This window comes from Cetorhinus maximus, chromosome 7, assembly GCF_964194155.1.
Source record: "Cetorhinus maximus chromosome 7, sCetMax3.hap1.1, whole genome shotgun sequence".
Taxonomy (NCBI): Eukaryota; Metazoa; Chordata; class Chondrichthyes; order Lamniformes; family Cetorhinidae; genus Cetorhinus; species Cetorhinus maximus.
Window position 1 is genome coordinate 110658342 of NC_135885.1, and position 27553 is coordinate 110685894.

Consider the following 27553-nt stretch of genomic DNA (forward strand, 5'->3'; position numbering starts at 1 on the left):
TTGACTGCTTCCTGAAGATCAGTTTCATGCAGGATATTCAGGGTGATGATGAAGCCTGAATCGTTGTCTTGCATGAACAATTGCCTGTGTGGGAATACCGCAATGCGGATTCAGATTAGACTTCAGCCATCAAGGCAAGAACCATTGAGTGAGCATTTTCCTCCTTGTGGCACCTTGCTACACTGCAGGCATGCTGCCACAAGTACACTGAAGATTGCTGTGCTGCTCCTGCCTCTTGAAGGCTGCAGCAGGCAATTATATGTTGGCGAGATGCTTGAAGAGGCTGCACCATCTCAACTCTGCTCGCTGTTGCATTAATCACCCCATAATAGAAAGACCACATGCTCCAGAGGCTGCCTTACCTTCCAAGGATGAGGATATTGTGATGCAAGAGTGTTCATTCAGAGACTGATGTGTGTTATGGCACAGCTGATGGTAAATGCTGAGTTTTTCAAATCCTAGAAGGGAAACTTGAGACAACTGTCACAACTATTTTTTGCAATTTGTATGTTTTCAGATGTAGGCTTTGAATTCAGTAGTAATAAGACCCCTAAACCTTATAGGTGTTACAAAACTAGACTAAACATTTATTAATAAGAAAAATAGTTGTGCATATGTCTACAAATTACTACTATAATAACCTCTAAATCCTCTAATTAATCTGACTCCCAGTTATATCTCTGTTAAGGCAACAGTAAGAGACACAAATTTTAAAAGACCCAGGCAAAGAAACATGATACCCTGAACAATCCAATAACAGTTTCCTTAACTTCAGTCCTTTGTAGACAGCAGCTTGAGGCGTAGATGCTGAGGGCTTTTCACACTTTCTATATCTTAAAATGCCTGCCTTTACACACAGCCTTTTCTCCTTTATACATATTTTCCCCTTTGAATACAAATTCCCATTGTTTCACTATGTCTTTGGACTTTACCTCCCTGATCATAAAAATCTATCATAGTACCAATTTTATCAGTAATCTTTGGGAAAAATAAACACTTTTTTTAAACTTTTGCTGGTTAGGTGTAATATTTCACTCCCTCTTTTGAATTCAAGCTAGTCTAGTTTATTTAAAAATGCAAATGTCCTTTTACACCTTGCATTCTAAACTTCCCCAATGTTTACCTACTTAACATTTCAAACCTAGCTCATCTTTTAATACATCAAAGCCTTCATACCAGCTGCTTTAATTCAATTAAGACACACACACACACATGCATACATAGACACAGATACCACTATTTTACAATAACATTATTATATCTTCCTGACATGTGTTTCATTGAGATGATGAGGATCGCAACAAAGGTGTTAAGTTGGACCCAGCATGGAGCGCATTGGTCAAAGATGCTTGCATGAGCTATTCATCATCATCCTCCTGGAACCGGGTGGCTATAAGCATGTCATGTGCACACCTGCCTCGGCTGGCCCATGCCATGGCCTCTTTCTCTGGAGCTTCAGCTTCCTCGCCCTCATCGAGCTCAGCTCTCTCAACGTCCTCATCATTGGAGCAGATGTGCAGCTCCTCTGTCCCTCATCATTCCCCCCTTTGGAGCGGCAGGCTGTGTAGAGCTTAGCAAGCCACAATGATGCAGGAGATCCTCTGGGAAGAATACTGGAGAGCACCGCCTGACCTGTCCAGACATTGAAAATTCAACTTCAAAATGCTAATGGTCTGCTCAACCAATGAGCATGTTGCAAAATGAGCAGCTTTATACCTCTCCTCTGAGGCACTTTGAAGCCGTCGTACCATGTCTTTTGTGGGTAGCCTTTGTCACCGATGAGCCAACCCTGGATGCACTGATGGCCCTCGAAGATCTGTGGCACCTGCAAGTGACTCAAGATGTACGAGTTGTGGGAACTTCCAAGGTATCCCGCACATACTGCATTATCTGCTTCTAGGCACATTTTGAGATTGGAACCCTTTTGGCGAATTGTCGTGGCTGCTACCAGGGAGATTAAAGCCAAATGAGTGCAGTCGATGGCACCCTGGGGGTGGGAATCTGGAGGTTGCTGCAAATCCCACTGCTCTCACAGCCTGGCTGGCTTCATCTAGGGAGAATTGGATGTAATTGTGCACCTCATTAATAAGGGCGCCTGTAATCTCTCGAATGCATTTGTGAGTGGATGCTTGAGGAATCCCACAGCAGTCCCTAGTGGAGCTTTGGATGAAGTTCAGAGCAACAGTCACTTTTACAGCCACTGGCAGTGGATGGCCTCCCAGCCCCTGTGGCGTCAAATCCTCCTGGAGATAGTGCTAGATGTAAGCCACCACATCCCTAGACGTGTGAAGACGTCTACAGCACTGTCTCTCGCTCATCTGGAGGTATGAGTGGCGTCTTCTGTACACTTGTGGTCTTGCCAGACGCCTCCGTTCAGTGGCTCTGTCAGCCTCAGCCTCTGGGTCTTGAGAGTACCTTGCTGGCCCTTGTTCTCAGGGTGAGGCTTTTCCCTTAGCCCAACCTAGCAGCAATGGATCCTTCTTCTCCACCTTAGTTGCCTGATTGCCAGCATGAACGCAATATTGCCTGCTCCAGCTCTCGTGCTCATGTCTGCAGAAACATTGACTGGGAACATGAAACACCCCTCCAACCACCACTTCCCCCAAATGACACAGGTATGACAGGGCTTTGACACAGGGCATGGATCTGACTTGAGTTCTGCCAGGTGAGAGAAGCCTCAGTCAGGGCACTGTCAGATTTTGTCCTTTGGATTACACGACAGTCCCAAATTGCACTCCTGTTATGAGAGTATTGTGAGTGGGGGGTGAGGGGGGCCTTCAAAGCCTTAAACTGCCAGCTGCAAGGTTTGGAGGTCTTATGCATAATGCGTTTTGACCCGTGGCCCTTTTTCAGTTGGTTCCATCTGACACTCAGGCTTTTCCACGAGAGGGACAAAGGGTCTTTGGAAGCCAAGCCTACAAAAGCCCCAAATCAGGTTTATAGTCTCGCAGGATTGCACAACATGAGTTAAGGTGCCATGTTCCCTAAATTGGCATTTGACAGTTCCGAACATGTCTCAGCTGTGCCTTCATCTCCATTTGGAAAAGCGGAAATGAGTAAGGTGTCCCTTCAACTGGCCCATAAGTGCAGTAGTTGACTCCTCCCACAAGCCCTGAGTGGCCTCCCCTGCAATTTTTACACAGCTTGTTTTTCAACAGCATTATTGGATCAGCTCCAAAAATGGTGGTGCTGAGATTTTACTACCAGACCAACTTCAAGCCCTTGTGACTGTCGAAGCCCTTCTCATCATGCTGGAGGAGCATCATGTGCAGGTTTTCCTCCCTCCAATCACTGTCCATCCTCCCCCCTTTAATCCTTGACCCCATCATCCTGTCACTGATATCCCTGACCTCCCCCCTGAACTGTTTGGTGTTGATGTCCCGAGGCTCCATGTAGACCTGACCCCTCCCCATCTGGAGGCCCATAGTTCTGTGACTTACATAAAGCCCCTCATCACCCCCTGTCCTCCACCAATCAAGCCTTTGCCCTCCAGCATCTTCCAACCACCAACGCACCCCTCCCCCCCGCCCCGTCCTCCACCAATCGAGCCTTTGCCTTCCAGCATCTTTCAACCACAACCACCACCTGCCCCCCCACCCCTTCTCGCTGGCCTCACATGGTAAGCCTTGGCTTTGACCCCTCCCTTGAGTTTCTGCTGGTCTTGCCTGTACATCCTTGGCACAGAATCAGAGCAGCCACAAGCACAGCGCAATGAAAAGTAGGCGTACGTACCTCAAGATCACGAGTGAAGTGGTGTTCACAAAGTGCTCGTCACTTATCTGGTCGTGAATGATGCAGGTCTAATTAGCTGCTGGCGTGGCCATTTGATCTGGAGTGGGGGTGTGATTCTGGTGAGCTGCCTTTTTAATGAGTATTCACGCTATTCAAATCAATGCAATTGTGGTTCCTGACATGGCATCGTGGGCTACCTGACCCACCATGAAAGTCGGGAGCGTAAAATTGCAAACTATTTTCACGCCAGCGGGAAATCGACTTTCATCTCGTTCTCCAAATTTTCCTGTCCCACCCACCATGACACCTGCCGCTGATGGGACTGGAAAATCCCTCCTATTGCAACTGGCCCCATGATGTGGGAAGCCATCTCCACCATAGGGTTCAGGAGATGCAGATGTCCTTGTCCTCTGTTTTCTGCTGCTTCTGCTGTACTTGCTTTTATTGTGTGTGATCTCTTCCTGGAAGAGAGAGCAAAGAGTACAGCCTGGCAGCATTGTTAGGTGTGAGGGCGAGGTAGAATATCTGGATATTAGGCATGTGTCTTAAGTGCCAGGGAATGCCGATGGATGAGTGATGGGGGTGTGGTGCATTGAAGGTGAGAGGGTGGATTGCAGATGCTTTGACCTCGATCAGTCCAAAGCTGTGGTGGGCAAAATTGTTGAGGCTATTTTATAGGGATCCTGATCTAACCAGCAGAAGCTCCGAAAAGTCAAGCCATACTGATCTCAAAATCTTTGAAAAACGAATTAAATATTGCTGAACAGAGAGACATGTTGCTGAAGATTTTTGTCTTGCACTTATAAGGACAAATGCAAGAATGCCAAATTCAAGCAATCACAACAATTTATACTACAGGAGAAAAGGGTGATGATTGGTTGGTGAGTTGATTCTGATTGACCGAGGTGTTGCCAGGGAGAAAGCAATGGGGAACTATTGGCTCCCTATGCTTCCGAGTAATTCAAAAAAGACTTGGACATTTTCCTTTTGTTTGCAGAGAATGGTCCCTGCAAATGAATGTATGTCATTCCGAGCAAGTATATACAAGCCATGTTACAAGCCTGATTGATTATTTTAAATTGGTTGTTAGTGTAGCAATAATTAAATCAGCAGTTGAATTCTATCAGGAGATTACTTAGATTTTCAGAACACAAGTTGAAGTTCCACCAGTGAGACTTTTAAAATATAAATGAGGACTTACTGGGAATAATTTTAACTTTTGGCGATTGTGCAAAACCGGTGTTGTCTGTTCTGTCGCTCATTATACACCTCTCTCAATGTTCATTTCTGTTGAAATCAATCAAAATGAAAATTTGGAACAATGTATAATGGGTGGCTGATCCAATATTGCACATTCAATGGTATTGTCCAAAGTTAACATTTTCCTTATTAACAGCAAATTGTTACTCAATGATCATCTCCAATAAGAAAGGTTAGAGCCATCTCCCCTTTTAACAGAAATATCATTGCTAGGTATCTAAGCATCAACATCCTCAGTGTCACCATTGACTAAAAACTGAACTGGACCATACGTGTAATGCCAAGGCTAATAGAGCAGGTCCGTGGCTGGGTATTCAGTCAGCAGTGTGGTGCGTTACTCTCCACAATCATGGATGAACAGAATTTTCCTAACTAAATATTGGGGAGACCAAGGCCATTGTCTTCAGTCTTTCCTAGCCACTGACTCTCCTTGGCAACTGCCTGAGATTAAACCAGATTGTTCAGAACCTTGGAGTCGTATTTTACACTGAGATGAGTTTCCAACTTCAGATCCACTCCTCCATCAACACGGTCAACTTCCATCTCCGTAAAATTGCCCGTCTCTGCCTCTGCTTTAGCTTGTTTGCTGCTGAATTCCTCATCCATACCTTTTTGATATCTGGACTTGACTATTCCAATGCCCTTTAAGCCGGCTTCCTATCATCCACGCTCTGTTAACTTGTGCTTATCTAGAATTCTGCTGCCTGTATCCTAACTCACACCAAGCCCCATTTGCCCATCAAAAAATTTAAGCACACCTATAAGTAAGGAGAACAATGTTTGTTCCTGAATAAATAGGCATGAGGCACAAATAATATTGGGTTCTGTGCCTAATTATTATTGAGCCAGTGAAGTGCAGACACCTAATGGGATTTCCACAGTTCACTGAAGGAGAGGACTTGATGATTGGGATATTGTGACAATATTAGCGTCCCTCAGGGAAGTCCTTTAAAGGGAACTGGGAATGAAAATGACTGGAATGGGGGACAATCAGGAGAGGGAGAGATCAGGAGAGCCGCCAACTTAGAAGGGGGTTGTGATCAGTTGGAAAGTAGCAGTAATTAAGAAGGAGGGTAGTGGTGATGTTTGGGAATGTAATTGTGGCTTGGATCAAGAAGGGTGGGTAGTCAGTTGGGATTGGGGTGGTAGCAGCTGGGAGGTGCAGTGGGTGCACTGGGATGGGTCATGGTGCATTTGTGAACTGGACACAGGGGATGATGCCTGCGCACGGGTTCAGCTTGAAGTGCACCTGATATTGGGCCTTGGCCCTCAGGCAAGTTCCACACCCTTTCTTGGCATCTCCAGGCAGCCAACTGGCAAAGAGAATTTCAATTTCAGGCTGCTACATCACCGACAAGACCCTCAAATAAGTTCTGGGAGGGTGGGTAAGAGGTCAAGAGATGGTGGGCGGGGGCAAGCAGGAGCTGGCAATGGCCTTTGGAACTCCAGTTCCTCCCATCTCCACACCAAAAACATAGCTTTTAGTAATGTACATCATGTTTTCTGAATCCTGGTGTGGGCAACACCAGGCACCTTATTTTCATATGCAAAGATTCTAGCATCTGTTTCAGGCGCAGTCCCGAGCTGCCTGTTTTGATATTTATACCAAGGTGTCAGGTAATGCACTTCTGGCGCTGAATTTACACATGCATGCAGGTGGCATATTGGACCCTTTTGGTTTTATGCCCATTTTACACCTATTTATTACCAAAATTTCTAGGCCACTGTGACCAATGCCTCCTATAATTGGAAATAAAATTTAAAAATGCTGGAACTACTCAGACGGTCAGGCAGCATCTATGGAGAGAAACAGTTAACGTTTCAGCTTGAGATGACCTTTCATCAGTTCACCGCCTCTATTTTATTTGAGATCTTATGGGAATTACCAAGAGAAACGGAATGCTTGATCCTTTGTATCTTGTTAGGGGTCCCCTTTGGTCTGGAGGAGGACATGAGCCCCGACAGAGCAGGACCCACTGCTTCAGGAGAGAGAGAAAGGAAAGCAAGGTTGGATTCTTTTCCCTACAACCCCCTCCACCCTGCCCATCCCCACTCTGGATTCAGGATCCCCTCCTCTGGACCTTCAGTGTCCCCTCCAAGAACTGGTGCGCCCTTTCCCTTAGTCCCTAAGCTAGCCTGAAACGTGCCATTAAGTGTCAGCCAAGGCACTTACCAGTTTACATGGAAGTAGGTATGTGGATACTCAGTTTAGCACTCCACGAAAATTGCTTCTAAATCAGTGCTTGAGTGCAAAACATGTAGGTGTTTTTTTCAGTGCCTCCACGAAAGTTCAAATCCGATAATCAGCAATTAGGTCATGCTAAAATCAGACTTTCAAACCGGCATATCTTATTAACAAAACACTATTTAGTGTATATTTCACCCTTACAACAAAATAACTCCCACTGTGTCTCAGGCATCAGGATACACTCAACTTTTCAATCATAGAAAACTTACCGGAGGCATGAATTTGAAATTATAGTTCTTTAATAACTTCAGATCTACTGTGGAAATATTGTGGCTTTGTTATTAAAAGTTTAATTTAGTATCATTTAGCTAATATGCAGGAAGTTTTCCTGGGAGATGGAACGCAACAATAGGATTAAATAACCCAATTTCGAATTAAACCTTTGGTTGTTATTAAAATTGTAAGTGTCATATGTTTTGCTTTTACTGTAATTCACTCTGTCAAGTTTTCTGCAGAGTGCTAGATATTTTGCTATAAAAAAAAGGATTTGACATATTTTAAAAATATTCTCAATTTGGGGAGATTGCCCTTTAGTAAAATGTTGCATTAATTGCTTGATAATCAGACAATTGCAAAAACAATGAGTGTATTTCGTTCCCTTTTTTTAACTGGACCTGATGTATGCTGATCATATATCACAGAATACAGAAGCTAGGACATGAGGCTATTAATCTCTGTACTTGCTCCATACAATTGGATTCAGATAAATATTTAATTGTCTCATTGGTTATATCATAGAGCCGTAGAGGTCTACAGTGCAGAAAAAGGCCCTTCGGCTCATCGAGTCTGAGCCGGTCAAACAAGTACCTAACTATTCTAATCCCATTTTCCAGTACTAGGCCCATGGCCTTGTATGCCATGGCATCGCAAGTGCACATCCAAATACTTCTTAAATGTTATGAAGGTTTCTGCCTCCACCACCCTTTCAGCCAGTGAGTTCCAGATTCCCACCGCCCTCTGGGTGAAAAAGTTCTTCCTCACATCCCATCTAAACCTCCTGCCCCTTACCTTGAATCCATGCCCCCTGGTTATTGATCCCGCTACCAAGTGGAAAAGTTCCTTCCTACCTACCCTATCTATGCCCCTCATATTTTATACACCTCAATCATGTCCCCCTTCAATCTCTTCTGCTCCAGGGAAAATGACCCCAGTCTATCCAATCTCTCCTCATCACTAAAACTCTCCAGCCCAGGCAACATCCTGGTAAATCTCCTCTGCACTCTCTCTAGTGCAATCACATTCTTCCTATAATGCAGATTCCAGAACTGCACGCAATACTCTAGCTGTGGCCTAACCAGCATTTTATACAGTTCCAGCATAACCTCCCTGCTCTTATATTCTATGCCTCGGCTAATAAAGGAAAGTATCCCATATTCCTTCTTAACCACCTTATCTACCTGTCCCGCTACTTTAAGGGAATGGCGGACATGCACACCAAGGTCCCTCTGATCCTTGGTACTTCCCAGGGTCCTACCATTAATCATGTATTTCCATGCCTTGTTTGTCCTGCCCAAATGCACCACCTCGCACATATCCAGATTAAATTCCATTTGCCACTGATCAGCCCATCTGACCAGCCTGTCTATATCCTCCTGTAATGTAAGGCTATTCTACTCACTATTTACCACTCCACCAATTTTCGTGTCATCCGCAAACTTACTGATTAACCCTCTCACATTCAAGTCTAAATCTTTATATATACCACAAACAGCAAGGGACCCAACACCGATCCCTGTGGATCCCCACTGGACACAGGCATCCCACTGGACACAAAACACTCCATGACCATCCCTCTCTGCTTCCTGCCACTCAGCCAATTCTGGGTTCAATTTGCCAAATTGCCTTGGATCCCATGGGCTCTTACCTTCGTTATCAGTCTCCCATGTGGGATCTTATCAAAAGCCTTGCTGAAGTTCAAGTAGACATATCACAGTGGTTAATATTGTTAAAATTCTTAATTTAAATGAACCTACATGCACAACTAGAAAATCAGTAAAAGCTGATCAGCAACATAAATAAAGTGACAAACTTAAATGAACTGTTAACTCAAATACCACATAGAGGCTAGCCTGTGAAAATATATATATATGTTTTACACATTCAAAACAATTCGGCACATCGCTGCCTTAACACTACCTCCATAGCCGTTACACTTTTTATTTCTCTCCAGTGAGAGAGAATTTTGCTGTCCAGTTCTAGTAAGTACATGAAACAACCCAGGTACTGTCCAGAGCCGGTGTGAATTATTGATTCTCTTTGGGATGATTGACCTGATTTATTCCCTAGGCAAGGGAGGGCTCTTTCTTTTGCTGTCATTTACTGACCTCTTTTCTGCTATTTCTCTCTCTCTACTGTTGCTCTAGCAGAATTTGCTGAATTAGAAATATTAGATCAAGAGTAGGTCTTTCAGCCATGGAGCTTATTCCACGATTCAGTTGGCTGATCATTACCTCAACTTCATTTATCTAATTTTGATCCATATCCCTAATGAAATATGTTGATCTTAGTCTTGAAAATTTCAATTAACCCGGTATCCACAGCCCTATTGAACCAAAACTGTATTAAATAATGTAATCAATGAAGCAAAAAGTGAATTTTAGTGCCACAAAGGTGAGGAGGAGCATGTAACTACCACTCCAAATTTGAATTCTAGCCTCACTTTTCCCTTGCATATAGGCACAAACATTCAGTTCTGTACATTTTTCCTAATATCTTAACATGTCACAACAGGATTAAGCTCTTAAGTAAATTTACTGTTTAAATAATTCTAGGCACAAATTTAGGCTGATATCAAGACTCAGTAGAAGAGGTAATCATGCACAAAAATTGTTAAGCTTTCTATCGGTTTTCTGTGTTATTAACTCATATCTACACTTAGCATCAAGAAAAATATATCCCTGTAATGTTAAGTAGTACGTACTTTTAAAACCTTAAATCAGGACCAAGTATATATGGGTAACAAAACACTGGGAAGGATGATTTTGAAATATTGCAGATGTTCAGATGCTTTTATTTTATTTCACTTCTGATATCTGATTTTGCATTTGTGTTTATTTGGACATAGCTAAAACAGAAGAATGCATATGCAAAGGTTCTGTAAATGCAGTGATCCTGTAATGTATTTGTTCTGAGAATTGTGCTTTTCCTTTGGGAGTGGGGTTCTGCTATCTTTGAAGTCAAAAAAATACGTTGATACATTTATTTTGCACTTTACAAACTTATCATCACCTGGTATATTTTAGGAAATTGAAAATAGAATAATGAAAGAAGAGGAAACAACAAAAAGCTTTGAAAGATGGAAGGAGGAAGAAAAAAAGAAGCTGAACTATGAGATGGAGAAAATGAAAGAAATGTTTGTTGAAGAGTTTAAAGAAATGACTGAAAAGAATGCTGCATTGGAAACAGTTAAGTACATTTGTAGGCCCCAAGGTACTATATATTTTGTGTGGGTACAGAGCACTCTTTTCCCAAGCGCAATTGCTCAGAGCTTTTTCTTTTCTCTCCTAAATGGATTGAGACACCAAGCTGCAGTGTGATTCAAGTTTGTTGGCTTCATTCTCCTTTAAGCAGTTATTGTTTTCATCCAGAGCTGCATGTTGACAGGAGAATCACTTTTGAGGGATTAGATTTATTTTTTTTTATACTGAAATAAAACTAGTAAACTTATAGATCTGAAATATTCCTGGATATTGGTAGAGTATGGTTGTTGGAGGTCAGTCACCTCAGTTCTGAGACATCGCTGCAGGAGTTCCTCAGGGTGGTGTCCTAGGCCCAAATATCTTCAGCTGCTTCATCAATGATTTTCCTTTCATCAGGTGGTAAGAAGTGGGCATGTTAACGAATGCACAGTGTTCAGTATCCAATTCTTCAGATAATGAAGCAGTCTATGCCTACGTGCATAAGGACCTGAACAACATTCAGGTTTAAGCTGATATTAAGCAATATTTGCCACAGACAATGGCCATCTCCAACAAGAGAGAATCTCCCTTTCACATTCAATGGCATTGCCATTGCTGAATCCTCCACCATTATCATCCTCAGGAACTTACACCAGAAACTGAACTGGATCATCTATACTGTGCCCATGAAGGCTGGGCATTTGTGGCAGGTAACTCATCTCCTGACTCCCAAAGCTTGTCCACTAGCTTGGGATGTGGGCATCACCAGCTCGGCCAGCATTTATTGCCCATCCCCTTATTGCCCTTAAGAACTGAATGGCTTGCTAGGCCATTTCAGAGGGCATTTAAGAGTCAACCACATTATTGTGGGTCTGAAGTCACACGTAGGCCAGACCAGGTAAGGATGGCTTCCTTCCCTAAAGGAACATTAGTGAACCAGATGGGTTTCTACTGTCGTCATTAGACTTTTAATTCCAGATTTTTCATTGAATTCAAATTTCATCTTCTGCCATGGTGGGTTTTGAATCCTGGTCCCCAGAGAATTACCATGGGTATCTGGAGTACTAGTCCAGTGATAATACCACTGTGCCACTGCCTCCCCTAAAGACACAAGTCATGAGTGTGGAATGCTCTTCATTTGCTTGGATGTGTGACTCCAAAAGCACTGAAAGAGCAGACACCATTTAAGAGAAAGCATCCTGCTTGATCAGCACTCCAACAACATTTTAAACATTCACCCCCTTTATCACTGCTGTGGCAACAGTGTGTAGAATCTACAAGATGCACTGCAGCAACTTGTCAAGGCCCCTTCAACAGCATCTTCCAAACCCCCAACCTCTAATGTCTAGAACATGGGTAGCAGATACATGGGAACACCATCACCTGCAAGTTCCCCTCCAAGTCACACACCACCCTGACTTGGAACATTTTCACCATTGCTGGGTCAAAACACTGGAACTCCCCTTCCTAGAAGTACTGCAGGTGTACTGTAACCGTTCAAGAAAGTGGCTCACCATCACCCTCTCAAGGGCAGTTAGGGGTGGGTAACAAATGCTGGCCTTGCCAACGATATTTACATCTCTTGAATGAATATAAAATAAAAGTATGATTCCTGTTCTTAATTTGCTTTATTTGCTTAATAACTAATTAATTAAGCTTGGCTATTATTTCTCCCTCCGCTAACACTATTAAAAACAGTTTAACTAATCGTTAATCTCATTCCTGCTCGGGGAATTTTAACTTGTGCTGAATGACTATCACACTTCCCTATGGAACAACCACTGCATTTCAAAATAAATTATTGGCTTTGAAGGTCGGTCCTTGCTGGCCTATTGGTCTGAACATAGGGCAAGGAATGATCCTTGCGGAAGAACAAATAAGCTTGCGCCACTTCCAATGATACACTTCAAGCCTCATTTAAACGAATTAATAACAGAAAATGCTGGAAATATCAAGCAGGTCTGGAAGCATACGTGGAGAGAGAAACAGAGTTAATATTTCAGGTCGATGACCTTTCATAAAACAAGGCAAGGATGGCACCAACTCTTTTTCTTTCATCAAATGAGGCAACTCTGATAACTTGCAATTGATGATGTTATTGAAAAATAATGCCACTTGTTTGTTTTAAAGTATGTCAAGAAATACTTTCTCTTTCTTTCTCTACCTTCCCACCAACTGAGTTAGCCAGATCAACCCAGGGACATTAGGAGCAATACTGAGGTACAGGCCCCCAGAAGTCTAGGATAGGTAACAGGAATTGAATGAGACAGATTTCCTGCTTGTGGTTGTTATTCATTCACCCTTACTTGAAAATAAATAATGAGGGTAGGATTTTCCTCAGTTGTGAGTGCCCCACCAATCAAATAACCAGCAGCTGCTATCCAGGCTCATACAAGAAAAATGGTTACTTGGGAGAAGCACTGAGGTCACTTTGTGGTCAAGCATGCATAACCGAGCATTAGTCAGCAACTTCAATAGAGGAGGGTAGAAGCTTGGAAGGGAAGAAGAAAAATGTTATAAGCTCACTAAGTATATCTTCCAATTTTCCAAAGTAATTCCTTTAAAAATGAGCATACTAGGAAATATGGGGAATAGGTATGTACATAAACATTTTATTTTTGAAAACTAATTTATCACTTTAAAGAGGATTTTAATTGTTTTCATACTCACAGACTGAAAACGTTTTTATTTCTACGAGTATAAAATAATGGCAGGCAGGAAAAGACCACTGGTCCATCAAACATTCCCCATTCACATAATGCCTGGTACGTTAGGACTAGACATTTCCTATCTTTCAACAGCCATCTGGGAGAGACAAAATAAATAGCAATAATTCTCAGGCATGTGTTAACTGTTGAACCAGTTATATTTTATACAATGTGATGCACAAGACAGTATCAAATTCCAGAAGCTCTAAGAAGTGCTTAACATTCTCCTATTCTTGCAAAGTTTAAAATTGTGACCACTTTCCTCCTCAATCTTTCAAACTGAAATAATCATTATTTTGTGAACTTCCATTAGGTGTCCTCAAAGTATACGTTGCTCTAAAGTAATTAGTAATGAGCAACCAAGGTTCTTTAAATTGGGAATCATCTTCTCAACCTTTCCAAAGGCCACTATTTCATCCAGCATATAAGGGAACCAAATCTGGATGCAGTCTAACCAAGAGCCTTTATGAGGCCAAAATGGTGTCCTTTGATTATTATTGAATTGATTTTTAAAAATTAATTCTCTCATGGGATGTGGGTGTTGCTGGCTAGGCCAGCATTTATTGTCCATTCCTAATTGCCCTTGTTCAGAGGGCATTTAAGAGTCAACCACATTGCTGTGGGCCTGGAGTCACATGTAGGCCAGACCAGGTAAGGGCAGCAGATTTCCTAAGGACATTAGTGAATCATCGACAATGGTTTCACGGGCATATTTTTATTGGATTCAAATTTCACCATCTGCCATGATAGGATTTGAACCCAGGTCCCCTGGGTCTCTGGAATAGCAGGCCAGTAACTATGCCACTGCCTCCCCTTGGATTGCTTTAGTTACAACATCTTTGCATTGGCATGAACCTTAAGTGATCTGTGCACAATAACAACTAGATCTCAACTGCTTTCAGTATTGTTTCAGGTATATTGTTTTGATTTTATCTATATGCAGCATATTCTTTCATCGTACCGTGCCAACCGTCACAACTAATTTTACTACTTACATAACATTTTATGTGCACTTCCATTTTAAATGACTTAGAATCACCAAATCATACAGCACAGAAAGAGGCAAAATGGACCAAATAGCCTCTATCAATTCTTTGAAAGAGCTATCCAATTAGTCCCATTCCCCAAGTCTTTCTACATAGCCCTGCAATTTTTTTCTGTTCAGTTATTTTCCAATTTTCTTTTGAAAGTCACTATTAAATCTCCTTTCACCACCCTTTCAGGCAGTGCATTCTAGATTGTTACAACTCGCTGCGTAAAAAGAAATTCTTCCCATCTCCTCTATGATCCTTTTACAAATTGCCATATATCTATGTCCTCTGGTTACTGACACTGCTGCCTATAGAATCAGATTCTCCTTATGTATTTTTATCAAAATCCCTCAAAATTTTGAATACCTGTATTAAATCCCCACTTAAGCTTCCGTGCTCTAAGCAGCACAATCCCAGCTTCTCTAATTGTTCTAATGTAGCTGAAGTCCCTCATACCTACTACCATTTTATTAACTCCCTTTTGCATCCTCTCCAAGGCCTTGATATCCATAAGTGTGGTGCCTGGAATGAGACATAATATGTGGAAATGCTTAAAAAAAATCCATACATGATTTTCTTAAAAACCTGCTGCTGCACCAACGCTATAAAGTATGAACCAGACATTTAAAATACGAACAACAGAATCGATAAGCACTGGACAGCTCCTTGGGCAGAATTTTCCATGCCTGCTGGCGTCAGGCGTGTTCGGCGGCGTGAGCAGACAATATGGCGAGAAGGCCAAAAATCGGTTTCACGATGTCGTGAAACCAATTTGCAATCGTCCACTCCGCCATTCAATGGCGGATCACGTTTCCCGCCATCGGATGTCGGGAATCTCATTGTAATACATCTGCAAATCTTTTTAAGCCCAGCCCACCAAAATCATACCCCATACTGGATCATCCGAGATTGCATGCCTACATGTTTCACAACAGCATATATAAGGCGTGCACTTGGCGGGCTGCACTTTGAGGGGAACTCGGAGGTGAGTGCACAGTAAGGTTGCGCAGCAGTCGACAGGGTCACTTGTTGGACTTCAAGATGGAGGTGAATTGTAGTGGGGGTGGGGTCAAGGCGTAAACTGCAGTTGAGGCGAGTTTTGGGGGGGGCGGCAAGGGCTGCACTGTGGTAGAGGTGAGTTTGGGGGTGTGGGTGCAAAGGCTGCACAGTGCTTGAGAAGAGTTGGGGAGGTCAATGGCTGTACTGCGGTTGAGGCTAGTTTGGGGGGGGGTCAAGGGTTGCATTGTGGCCGAGGCTAGTTTGGGGGGGGTCAAGGGTTGCACTGTGGCCGAGGCGAGTCTGGGGGAGCAAGGGCTGCACTGCGGTTGATGGTAGTGCACAGGCACCTGCGGGGTGTGGGGGAGGGAGGTGGCCACACGTTAGGGAAATCTTGTATAAAGTGGCCATTCCTCCACAGCTAAGACAGTTCAGATGCAGCCACATTGACATGCTTGGAGTCAGCCTCTAGCTTATTTGCCCACTCGAACAATGCAGAGGCATGAAAGAACCAACCCTGCAGCCACTCTGGACCCTGGAAGATGTCAGGGGTCTGAGACCTGCTAAGGATGTAGGAGTCATGGACACTCCCTGGGATCTGAGCAGGATGCGTTTGTGCTGGTCGCATAGCAGCTGAACATTTAGCGAGTGGAAGCTTTTGTGGTTGACATAGTCAACCACTTTTTGCCGTGGAGATCTGAGCGCTATGTGAGTGCAGTTGATGGCACCCTGCACCTGTGGGGAACCCGAGGTCTGGACAAATTCCAGCACTCTCGCATCCTGGCTTTCCTGGTCTCGGGTGAAATGCACAAAGTTGTGTGCCTTCCGGAAGATGGCATCCATGACCTCATGAATACATTTGTGGGTGGAGGCTTGCAATATCCCACACAGGTTACCAGTGGAGCCCTGAAAGGATCCACTTAAAAATTGAGCACTGCGGTCACTTTCACGGCCACTGACAGTGGTTGCCCTCCATGTTCCCATGGTGCCAAATTCTGCAGTGGCTGACAGATATGACCAACCAGTTCCCTAGATATGCACAGTCTTTGGCGATACTGGTTCTTGGTTACCAGCAGGGATGAAAGGTGACGTCTATAGACCCTGGGCCTAGCTAGGTGCCTACCAGCGACGGCTCACTGTGGCTCTTCAGCGGCATGCTATCTCTTCCTGAGGGTGCTGCTCCTCCCTCTGCCCAGCCAGGCGCCTCCATTGCTGTCTTCTCCTTCATCTCTACTCTGTACGCCACAAGGCATGCAGCTCCATGCTGCTGTTGTACTCCTCCTGCAGGATAAAAGAGAGAGGATCATGGGTTATCTTGGGTGTACAAAGAACCTCTCTTGGAAGCTCCTTAACGCATGTCAGAAAGTGCTGGCCACCACTTGGATGGCCAGAGTTTAGTGCGCTGCATGGCTGCCCGACACCCCACCCACCTCCGCCCCACTCCACCTGACCGATTGGCGGCAGCTTCGCCCACTGGACTGCATGCTGTGCTCTCAGCTCAGGCATTCTCCTAACCTGTACTGCAAGATTGCACTGCTAGCTTGAACCATGGGGGGAGACTGGTCCAACCTGAATGATAACATTGCAAGGGACTGTGGGTGCCCCCACCAGTGACTGCTACATGGCCAGCTTTAGCAAGGAGAATGTACAATGTGACGGCAGCTCAGAGCCCCGCTCCCCCTCAGGCACCGGGTCGCCCGGTGAGTCCAGTAAAAGCTCCGGATCTAGGGTATCGTCCTTGCCCCACCTTGACCCACCTTGTACCCCCAAGATGCCATCTAGCCCACCAGGGGACTGCAGCAGTCCCTTCATGGCCTCGACAACTGGGTCATCGGGCCGCCTCCGTGCTAGGTCCAGAGCCTTTTCTGGACTTGCTAGGCAACCCGGTGCCTGTGGGTGAGCAGGGCTCTGAGCCGCTGCCACCCTTTGACCCATGTCTCTAAGAAGAGACCAGAGAGGACCCCTCTGCCCTTGATCCTGGGGATGGGATCGAGGTGGAGGTGGAGCTGACTGGCAGCTTCGAACCAGCCCCCTACTCAATACGGGGGAGGGTTTGGAAGCTGGAGGCAACGACCTGGAGGAGGATGGGGTTTCGGTGGTGAGCACCGCGGATGACTTCGAATCATTGTCGGGTGAGGTGGTGGATCCCCTGGTGCCCTCCATCGATTCTCCCCTCATCCCTTTACAGGATGCCAAGACAGGGTCCAGTTGGCCCTGGACCGGTGGCATTCTTTTTCCCTTGTGTTCTGGTCCACCCGTGAGGCTCTAAAACCCCCTGGGCTGGACTGGAACACTAAGGGGAGGGTTCACACCTTCCTCGCTGGGCTCATGAAGGAGATTAAAATCGTCCTCTCATTCTTGCACTATGTGATGGTAGCACATACTTCTGACAATGAAGATTATCATAGCAAGCCTTAACATCCACGGCAGCAGGGACGCACAGTGCAGGTTCCAGAACTTCCCGGTCCTCAGGGACAGGAAGTATGTGGTGTGCTTCCTGCAGGAAACTCATACTGTTCTGGGAGGCAAAGCTACGTGGCTTCCGGAGTGGTGAGGGGGGATCTACATGAGTCACCTCGCCTCCAATTCTGGTGGGGTGGCTATCATGTTGGCCCCACATTTTCAGCTGGAGATCTTAGAGGTCAAGGAACCAGCGCCAGGCTGGTTGCTGCATGTTACTGTGCGCCTAGGGGGCACAGCGCTTCACCTTGTGAATGTGTACGCTCCCCTGGGCATGCAGCAGCAAGTGAGCTTCTTTGAGGAAGTGTCCACTAAGCTCGGCTCCATCGATGCGGGCGAGTGCATCATCCTCGGTGGGGGATTTCAACTGTACCCTCGAGCCAGGGGCTGTCATGGAGTCCAGTGCTGCTCGCTAGGTGTGAGTAAATTGTGGGACCTGGTTGGGTCTTTCAACTTGGTGGATGTCTGGCAACATCTCCATCCTGACTCGAGCTTTTTCACTTGGGTCACCTGGAGTTGGAGTGTCCAGACTCGACCACCTTTACGTTTCCAAGGCGTATGTGTCCTGCATTCCGGCGGCTTCTGTGCATCTGGTGTGGGCGGAGCTCGCTCCGTTCTCCGCTCGGACAGATCCACGTACTGGCACTTAACAACCTGCTACTGGAGGACGAGCAGTTCCTGGACTCGTTCCATCGTTTCTGGGCCAGAGGGGATGATCCTCTCCTTGAGGCTATGGTGGGACGTGGGCAAGACTCACGTCTGCGTTTTCTGTCAGGAGTACGTGAGGGGGTCGACAAAGAGGTGGAAATCCAGGGTCGAGGAGTTTGAGAAGGAGGTGCTCGATCTGGAGGCACGTCTCTGTCAGCCCGATGCGGACCTGGCCCCTGTGGCTGGCATATTAAGAGAAGAAGGGTGCGCTGCGGGACCTGCAACTCATCGGGTCTCACAGCGCGTACGTGAGGTCACGGATCTGGTTCCTCTGGGACCTGGACCACGGCTCACCTTTCTTCTACTCGCTGGAAAAAAGACACGGGGTCTGTTAGCAGCTCCTTATGCTGCTGGCTGACGACGGATCCCTTGTCTTGGATCTAGAGAGCATCAGGGCCATCGCCCGAGATTATTATACCGCCCTGTTCTCTCCGGATCAGTCTAGCGAGGATTCTCGCAGAGTTTTGTGGGAGGACCTGATGGATGTCGGTCCGGAGGGCACCGGAAAGCTTGATTCCATTAGAAGTCTGGTGGAGCTGACTGGCACCCTTGACAGTCTCTCAAGGGGAAATCCCCGGGGCTGGACAGGCTGACCGTGGAGTTCTTCAGGGCGTTCTGGGACGTCCCAGGGAATGACTACGTGGGGGTCCTGGGGGACCATATTGCCTCTCGTGGCGCAGGGCTGTGATTGCCCTGCTGCCTAAGAAGGGGGATCTCCGCTACCTTAAGAACTGGCGCCTGGTCTCCCTCCTCAGCACGGATTACAAGATCTTTGCCAGGGCAATGTCGTCTTGCCTTGGCATCGTGCTGGACCACATGATCCACCCTGACCAGTCCTACACGGTCTCGGGCTATACCATCTTCGATAATATCCATCTGGTCTGGGACATCATCTACTTTTCCCAGAGGAGTGATCTTTCGAACGCCTTCCTGCCTCTTGACCAGGAGAAGGTGTTCGACAGGGTTGATCACGAATATTTATTTGGGACTCTGCGAGCATTCGGGTTCAGGACGCATTTCGTCGCCCGGATCTGACTTCTGCATGCTGCCGTAGTGTCTAGTTAATGTTAATGGGTCCCTGATGGTGTCCCTTCGCTTTGGGAGAGGAGTGCGTCAGGGCTGCCCCCTGTCTGGCCAATTGTATTCCATCTGCGTGGAGCCTTTCCTGCACCTCTTGTGGAGGAGGTTGGTACTGGTCAGGATTGGTTCTGTGCAGGCTGGGCATGGGGGTCGTCCTCTTGATTTACGCCAATGACGTGCTCCTCTTGTTCACTGACCCAGCTGACCTGCGGAGGATGTACGAGAGCCAGGAGGTTTAATCTGCCGTGTCCTCTGTCAGGATCAACTGGGACAAGTGTTCTGGACTCCTGGTTGGTCAGCAGATGGATCCCCTCCCTGAGGAGCTCAGGCCTTTTGCCTGGAGCATGAACAGCCTCCTCTACATGGGGGCCCACCTCTGCCCTGCCAAGGAATCCTGCCAGCGAACTGGCAGGAGCTGGAGGCCAAAGTCACCACTCACCTGCGGCGCTGGACAGGACTGCTCCTAGTGCTGTCTTACCGGGGTTGAGTTCTGGTCATAAACCAGCTGATTGCCGCCATGTTGTGGTACTGGCTGGTCACTTTGACCCCTCCCCCAGATTTGGTCACAAAAATCCAGAGAATGGTCGTCGACTTCTTCTGGGACAAAAGGCTGCACTGGGTCGCTGCTGAGGTTCTGAGTCTCCTGCTTAGGGAGGGCGGTCAGGCGCTGTTGTGCCTACGCACCCAGGTGTGACTTTACATCTTCAGGCCCTGCAGCGATACCTTTACGCCGAGCCTTCTCCGAGATGGTGTGCCCTGGCGACGTATTTCTTCCGTCAGGTGCACGGCCTGAATTATAACGTGCAGCTCCTGTTTGTAGATCGGAGGGGGGCCTTTGTGTCCCCTTGCAGGCGTTGCTCGTCTTTTACCAGGACCTGATCAAAGTCTGGAACATGGTCGCCTCGCGACGCAACTCTCCGCCGTCAGGAGTAGCGGCTATCGTCAGAGAGCCGCTGCTCAACAATTCGCCCCTCCGCCCTTTTCAGTGGCTGGCAGAGAGGAGGGCTGTGGCTGCCGGGGTGACCAGGATCGGGGAGGAGTGGGCTGGATGCTTCCACAGGAGTTGGCGCATCGTGCGTCCGTGGACATCCGGCTCGCGGCCAATGCCATTCAAGACCTTAGGACAGTCATGCTCGGGCCTGACGTTATACTGGTACTCGAGGTGGCACAGGTGCGCAGTGGTCTTCCATTCGAACGTACCCCTGTTCGGACGGAATTCCACATTGGCCCCAAACCCCAAACCTTCCCTCGGGAGCTGGTGCCCCGCAACCTAAGTCGCCTTGCAGAAATGCCCTCTGTGCCCTTTAGCACTGCGCGGAGGCGTTTCTGTCAGGGCTGCTGCTGCACACCCTTCACTTCCTTGCACTCAGCACCGGGACATGCCATCCCGTGCCTTGTTGCCTTCTGGCGGGGGAGGTCCCCAGTGGGAGTCCCTCGATGGAGGTGTCCTCCCACTTTCCATCGGGGACCTGGCGTGGAGGGTGTTGCACGCAGCAGTCCCGTACAACTGTAGGATGTGTCGGTTCATGGACTTCCAAGAGATCTGCGCCTTTTGCGGTTTTGTGGAGTCAATGGACCGTGTTTATTTGGGGTGTTGAAGGCTGCACTCCCTTTTCAGTTATTTAAAAAATCTTTTACTGCTGTCTTGTTTGCACTTCAGTCCCACGCTCCTGATCTATGGGCAGCCGGTGCGGAGGGGGGCTGGGAGGGAGGAGGATCTCCTCGTGAACCTGTTCCTGGGCCTGGCCAAGTTGGCCATTAAGAGGCCGAGGCAGCGGGTGATCGAGGGGGTTGTTCGACCTGACTGTCTGCCCCTCTTCTGCTGTTATGTTCACAGCCGGCTGTCCCTGGAGAGGGAGCATGCGGTGTCTGCCGGCACTGTCGAGGCCTTCCGTGTTCGGTGGGCACCGCGGGGGCTGGGGTGTTTTATTGACTCTATTAATCGCATTTTGGTTTAACATTTGTAAGTTTCCTTTAAATTTTGTCTTTGCTTTTGCAGTTTCCCCTTAAGGGGCTGCCTTTTACTTTGTCCCTAATTTTGATAATTTAGTTTACTTGGTTGACTCAAAAGAGTTACATCTTCTTAACCTTCCTAACCCTGCTGCTACGTCTTGGTACTCCCCGATATCCGCAGTGGAGGTAGAAGCAGCCTGCTGATTAGTACACCCTGTCTGTGATGACCTTGGCAGGTTTCCTCTGGAGGGCCGAGACCTGGAGGGTTCTGGGCGGCTTTTGGGGTCCTGGTAGTGGCAGTGGCGCCCTCCTTGGCCTGTGGAGCTGGAGCTCCTGGGGTCACAGGAGGAGACGATTCGAATGGGCCAGACATTCCCGGAGTCACATGGGCAGAAGGCCCCAGGGTGTCGAGATACTGGTCCTCCTCCCTATGGGTGCCTGCTGACCCCTGGCTGACTCCTTGAGGGGAAGGGGAAGATGGAGTGAGATCGAGCTGCCCCACACCCCTCTCATGTACACGTTGTTGGAGGCAAATTATGGCGTCAGTGATGGAGTTCGTCCCACGCAGCAGTGCAAGGGTGATGTCCTGGACCAAGGTCTCCATGGCAGTCGCCACCCTGCCAGTGTTGACCTCAGTGCATGCCGCAGCTATCACCTCAGCCTGAAGGCCAGTGGACTCCTCTATTATGCCTTGCAACCTGAGCAGTGCAACGCACATCCCTTCCTAATGTTCCTGAGCTTGCCTTTGCAGATCTAGTAACAGGTATAACTCAGTCAAGAGGCTTGTCATCTGACTCCGACTCAGTAGATTCGGCCTCCAGCAGTTCTTCGAGTGCCGGAAACCTGGGAAGTCCCTGCTGTTGCCTGCTATGGATCAGACAGTGAGATGTGCTCACCAGATTGTGATCCCAAGGCTACTCTAAAGTTTGGTCCCACCGAGGTGTGTATCTCTGCGCGGGTGGAGGGTGTGGGTGAGCGCTGTGACGGGGCTTCAATGAAGGTGCCTTCAGATTCCTCTTCAGAGGCTTCTTTGGGGCTTGATTGGAAGCCCTGAGTCATGCACTCCATCAGCTGTCTCCCAGATGTGCCTGTGAAAGCAAGGAGAGATGATTAGTACATGGCAGGGGACTGCGGAACAGGGGAAGTGACTCACAGCATCGTTATCTGATGGATGTTGCACTGCTGGATCCTCACATGTTAGAGCACCGCCGACCTCACCGTCAGCACAGGAACGGTCCAGATCTTTGCTGGCCAGCTGGATGTCTCTGTTTTCAAAGTCTGTGAGGACCTTGATTTCAGGCATTCCTCCACCAGTCTGCGACCTCTCTTGTTGTGTGCCAGCTTGTCCTGCATGAATACAGATGGGGAGAGTGTAAGCAGGATGCCTGCTAGGCAGATGATAAGTATGCCTGGTATGTGTGGGTGGTGAGTGATCCCATGGACGGGATGAGGACAATAAAGGTGTGTGTGAAAGATTGAATGGTGATGTCCCTTCAATGGCTGTGAGTGGGTGGATGTGTAATGGGTTTGTGATTGTGAGAGTTGGAAGTGATGAGTGACTTACCCTGGCAGAATGGAGGAGTTGATATAGCCTCTTGCGGCGCTGGATGGCTGTCCATTTTTGCAGACCATTGCCACCGCCTTCCAAGCCGGATTGGTGATGTTGCTGCCCCTCCTGCGGCCAGAGCGAGGGTTGAGGACATCCAGGAAGTTAAGTGTATTTATTGTTATTAAATGTTAATTTTATGTTTGTTATCTATCCTGTTAAGGAGCTTCTGCAGGTAAAGAGTACAAGTTTGCAGCTTCAATCTAGCCTTGGAACTTTGAAAGATGAACATGAATATGGCATTCAGGAAGAAAGCCGGCGATACCAACAGGAAGTGAAGGATCTTAAGGATATTTTAGAAAAACAGGTATGGTTATCTAATCTTGTGGATTGCATTATAATGAAAGCATAATAATATAAAATGCTTGCATAAATTAAGAAATTACTGTATCAAGGGCAGAATTTTTAGGTCAGCGGGCTCGATCGGCGGGTCCAGGATCGGCCAGGGAATGGACCACCGACTGCGATCAGCCCCTGACTGTGATTTCACACTGGCTGGCCAATTAACGGCCAGCCAGCATGAAGCACGTGCTGAAATGCGCAGCGTTGCTGGGGTGGGGGCAGGAGGAGGGTGGGCGCTGACGTAAGTGTTGGCTTGGGTGAGTGCTGAATGAAAGCTCCCTGAAGGCAGAGAGCTACCTCAGGGACCTGAAGGCTTCAAATCAATTATATAAAGGTTTTAAAATCACAAAAATATGTCCAAGCATCACAATCAGTTACCTTAACATACACAAGTTAAAAATTCCGTCCATAGATTTTTTTTTCATTTAATAACGGAAATCTCATCCCGTCCTTGGATGAGGTTTCATCAAAAATGCAAAGTCCGCCTGGCAGATATGCCCATCCGCCAACTGTAACATTTGATGGACCACGAAAAGTTGGGGACAATTGGAACTTTAACAACTTTAATTGTCTTCTTAATTATAAATCGTGCGAGCACGGGATGATGTTGGGACGCCTGCCTGATGTCATCTCGCGCAATTTCACAACCGATTGGGTTGGGCGCATGCCCGCACGCCAACCTAAAAATTCTGTCCCATGTTTCAGATTTTTTTTGGCCAATTTTCCACAAAAAGATTTTTTAATATTGTGTTTCAAAGCATAGTGTATTCATACAAGTTTTTATAAAGGAGCACTGCCACAATGGTTGCTAATATACTATTAGAAGTTATTTTCCCCATGGACTGTAAACTAGAAAAATCTCATTAGTTTGTCTCAGTAATTGATCGAAACACCTGACATTTTTAGTGTTGGGATGTCTCTAACATTCAGCAGGGATTGCCTGGCAGACTATTTTTGGTTGTGAATAGAAGAGACAACAAGAAAGATAGAAGCACAAGCAGTAGAGGAGAGTTTTTGGTTGGCTGAGAAGGAGATTGCAGGAGTGTAGTCAGAAATAGGTTTGTTTACATCAAGTAATGCAACCCCACTGATGTGAGGAAAAATAGTGGCCAGGATATAGATGAAAATGTGTCTGTTTTTAGGTGCTATCTGGGTGGCTGAGCATCCAATATTGTGGGTAGAAAGCTATATACGAGCTGGAATTGTAACAATCACCATATTGATCAGGTAAGTTGCTGGATAGTAGTTTAAGGCTGCCGTGTATTTTTTTTGGTGGTTTTGAATACGTTTTGGCAATTTTTTGGAGACGAGAGGCAGTGGAGAGCTGACCTTTGACCGCAGCTGCATTGTCTTTCTTTTAATTCATGGGATGTGGGCTTCGCAGGCTGGGCCAGCATTTATTGCCCATTGCTAGTTGCCCTTGAGAAGTTGGAGGTGAGCTGCCTTCTTGAACTGCTGCAGTCCATGTGGTGTAGGTACACCCACAGAGCTATTGGGAAGGGTGTTCCTGGAGTTTGACCCAGTGACGGTGAAGGAAAGGCGATATATTACCAAGTCAGGATGGTGAGTGGCTTGGAGGGGAACTTCCAGGTGGTGGTGTTCCCATCTATCTGCTGCCCTCGTCCTTCTAGGTGGTAGTGGTCGTCGGTTTGGAAAATGCTAAGGAGCCTTGGTGAATTCCTGCAGTGCATCTTGTAGACAGTACACACTGCTGCTACTGTGCATCTGTGGTGGAGGGAGTGAACGTTTGTGGATCAAGCGGACTGCTTTGTCCTGGATGGTGTCAAGCTTCTTGAGTGTTATGGGAGCTGCACTCATCCAGGCAAGTGGGGAGCATTCCATCACACCCCTTGACTTGTGCCTTGTACATAGTGGACAGGCTTTGGGGAGTCAGGTGGTGAGTTACTCTTCGCAGGATTCCTAACCTCTGACCCGCTCTTGTAGCCGTAATATTTATATGGCTAGTCCAGTTCAATTTCTGGTCAGTGGTAAGCCCCAGAATCTTGGTAGTGGGGGATTCAGTGATGGTAATGCCATTGAACGTCAAGGGGCGATGGTTAGATTGCCTCTTGTTGGAGATGGCCATTGGCCTAGGACATTACCCTGAGGAATTCCTCCAGAACGGAGCTGAGATGACAGACTTGCAACAACCACAACCATCTTCCTTTGTGCTAGGTATGACTCCAACCAGTGGAGAGTTTTCCCCCTGATTCCCATTGACTCCAGTTTTGCTAGGGCTCCTTGATGGCACACTCAGTCAAATGTGGCCTTGATGTCAAAGGCAGTCACTCGCCTTGGGAATTCAGCTCTTTTGTCCATGTTTGAACCAAGGCTGTAATGAGGTTAGAAACTGAGTGGCCCTGGTGGAACCAAAATTGGGTGTCAGTGAGCAGGTCATTGCTAAGCAAGTACTGCTTGATAGCACTGTTGATGACCCCTTCAATTACTTTACTGATGATCGAGAGTAGACTGATGGGGTGGTAATCGGCCCAGTTGGATTTGTTCTGCATTTTGTGTAAAGGGCATACCTGGGCAATTTTCCGCATAGCCGGTGTTGTAGCTGTACTGGAACAGCATGGCTAGGGGCGCGGCAAGTTCTGGAGCACAATTAGAGTACTATTGCTGGAATAATGGCCTTCAGCCATTTCTTGATATCACGTGGAGTGAACCAAATTGGCTGGAGACTGGCATCTGTGATGCTGAGGACCTCCGGAGGAGGCCAAGAAGGATCATCCACTTGGCACTTCTGGCTCAAGATTGTAGCAAATGCTTCAGCCTTATCTTTTGCACTGATGTGCTGGGCTCTACCGTCACTGAGGATGGGGATATTTGTGGAGCCTCCTCCTCCAGTGAGTTTAATTGTCCACCACCATTCATGACTGGATGCGGCAGGACTGCAGGGCTCAGATCTGATCCTTTGGTTATGGGATCACTTAGCTTTGTCTATCACTTGCTGCTTATGCTGTTTGGCATGCAAGTGGTCCTGTGTTATAGCTTTACCAGGTTGACTCCTCATTTTTAGGTATGCCTGCTGCTGCTCCTGGCATGCTCTCCTGCACTCTTCATTTAGCCAGGGTTGATCCCCTGGCTTGATGTTAAATGGTAGTGTGAGGAATATGTCGGGCTATGAAGTTATAGATTGTGTTTGAGTACAATTCTGCTGCTGCTGATGGCTCACAAGCACCTCACGGATGCCCAGTCTTGAGTTGCTAGATCTGTTTGAAATCTATCCATTTAGCGCGGTGGTAGTGCCATGTAACACGATGGAGGGCATCTTCAATGTGTAGGCGGGACCTTGTCTCCAGAACGACTGTGCGGTGGTCACTCCTACCGATACTGTCATGAACAGATGCATCTGTGGCAGGCAGGTTGGTGAGGATGAGGTCCACTATGTTTTTTATGTTTTACCCTCTTGTTGGTTCCCTCATCACTTGCCGCAGACCTAGTCTAGCAGCTCTGTCCTTGAGGACTCGGCCAGCCCGGTCAGTAGTGGTGCTACCATACCACTCTTGGCGATGGACATTGAAGTTCCCCACCCAGAGCACATTCTGTGCCCTTGCCGCCCTCAGTGCTTCCTCCGTAGAAACATAGAAAATAGGAGCAGGAGTAGGCCTTTTGGCTCTTCGAGCCTGCTCTGCCATTCATTATGATTGTGGCTGATCATCCAACTCAATAGCCTGCTCCCGCTTTCTCCCCATATCCTTTGATTTCTTTCACCCCAAGAGCTATATCTAACTCCCTCTTAAAAATATACAATGTTTTGGCCTCAACTACTCTCTGTGGTAGCGAATTCCACAGGCTCACCACTCTCTGGGTGAAGAAATTTCTCCTCATCTCAGTCCTTAATGGTCTATCCCGTATCCTCAGACTGTGACTCCTGGTTCTGGACTGCCCCACCATCGGGAATATCCTTCCTGCATCTACCCTGTCTAGTCCTGTTAGAATTTTAATGGTTTCTATGAGATCCCCCCTCATTCTTCTGAACTCCAGCAAATATAATCCTAACTGACTCAATCTCTCCTCATGTGTCA

The 27553-nt window shown here is 46.9% G+C and overlaps 1 protein-coding gene across 1 annotated transcript in view; it reads left to right on the forward strand.

The window, feature by feature from the left end:
• LOC144682978 (cilium assembly protein DZIP1-like) overlaps positions 1–27553 on the forward strand; it is a 138693-nt gene that overhangs the window by 41524 nt on the left and 69616 nt on the right. Inside the window, exons 6-7 of the mRNA XM_078545911.1 lie at positions 10483–10644; positions 23344–23487. Of these exons, the coding sequence (XP_078402037.1) occupies positions 10483–10644; positions 23344–23487 (306 nt within the window). The remainder of the gene's footprint in view (positions 1–10482; positions 10645–23343; positions 23488–27553) is intronic.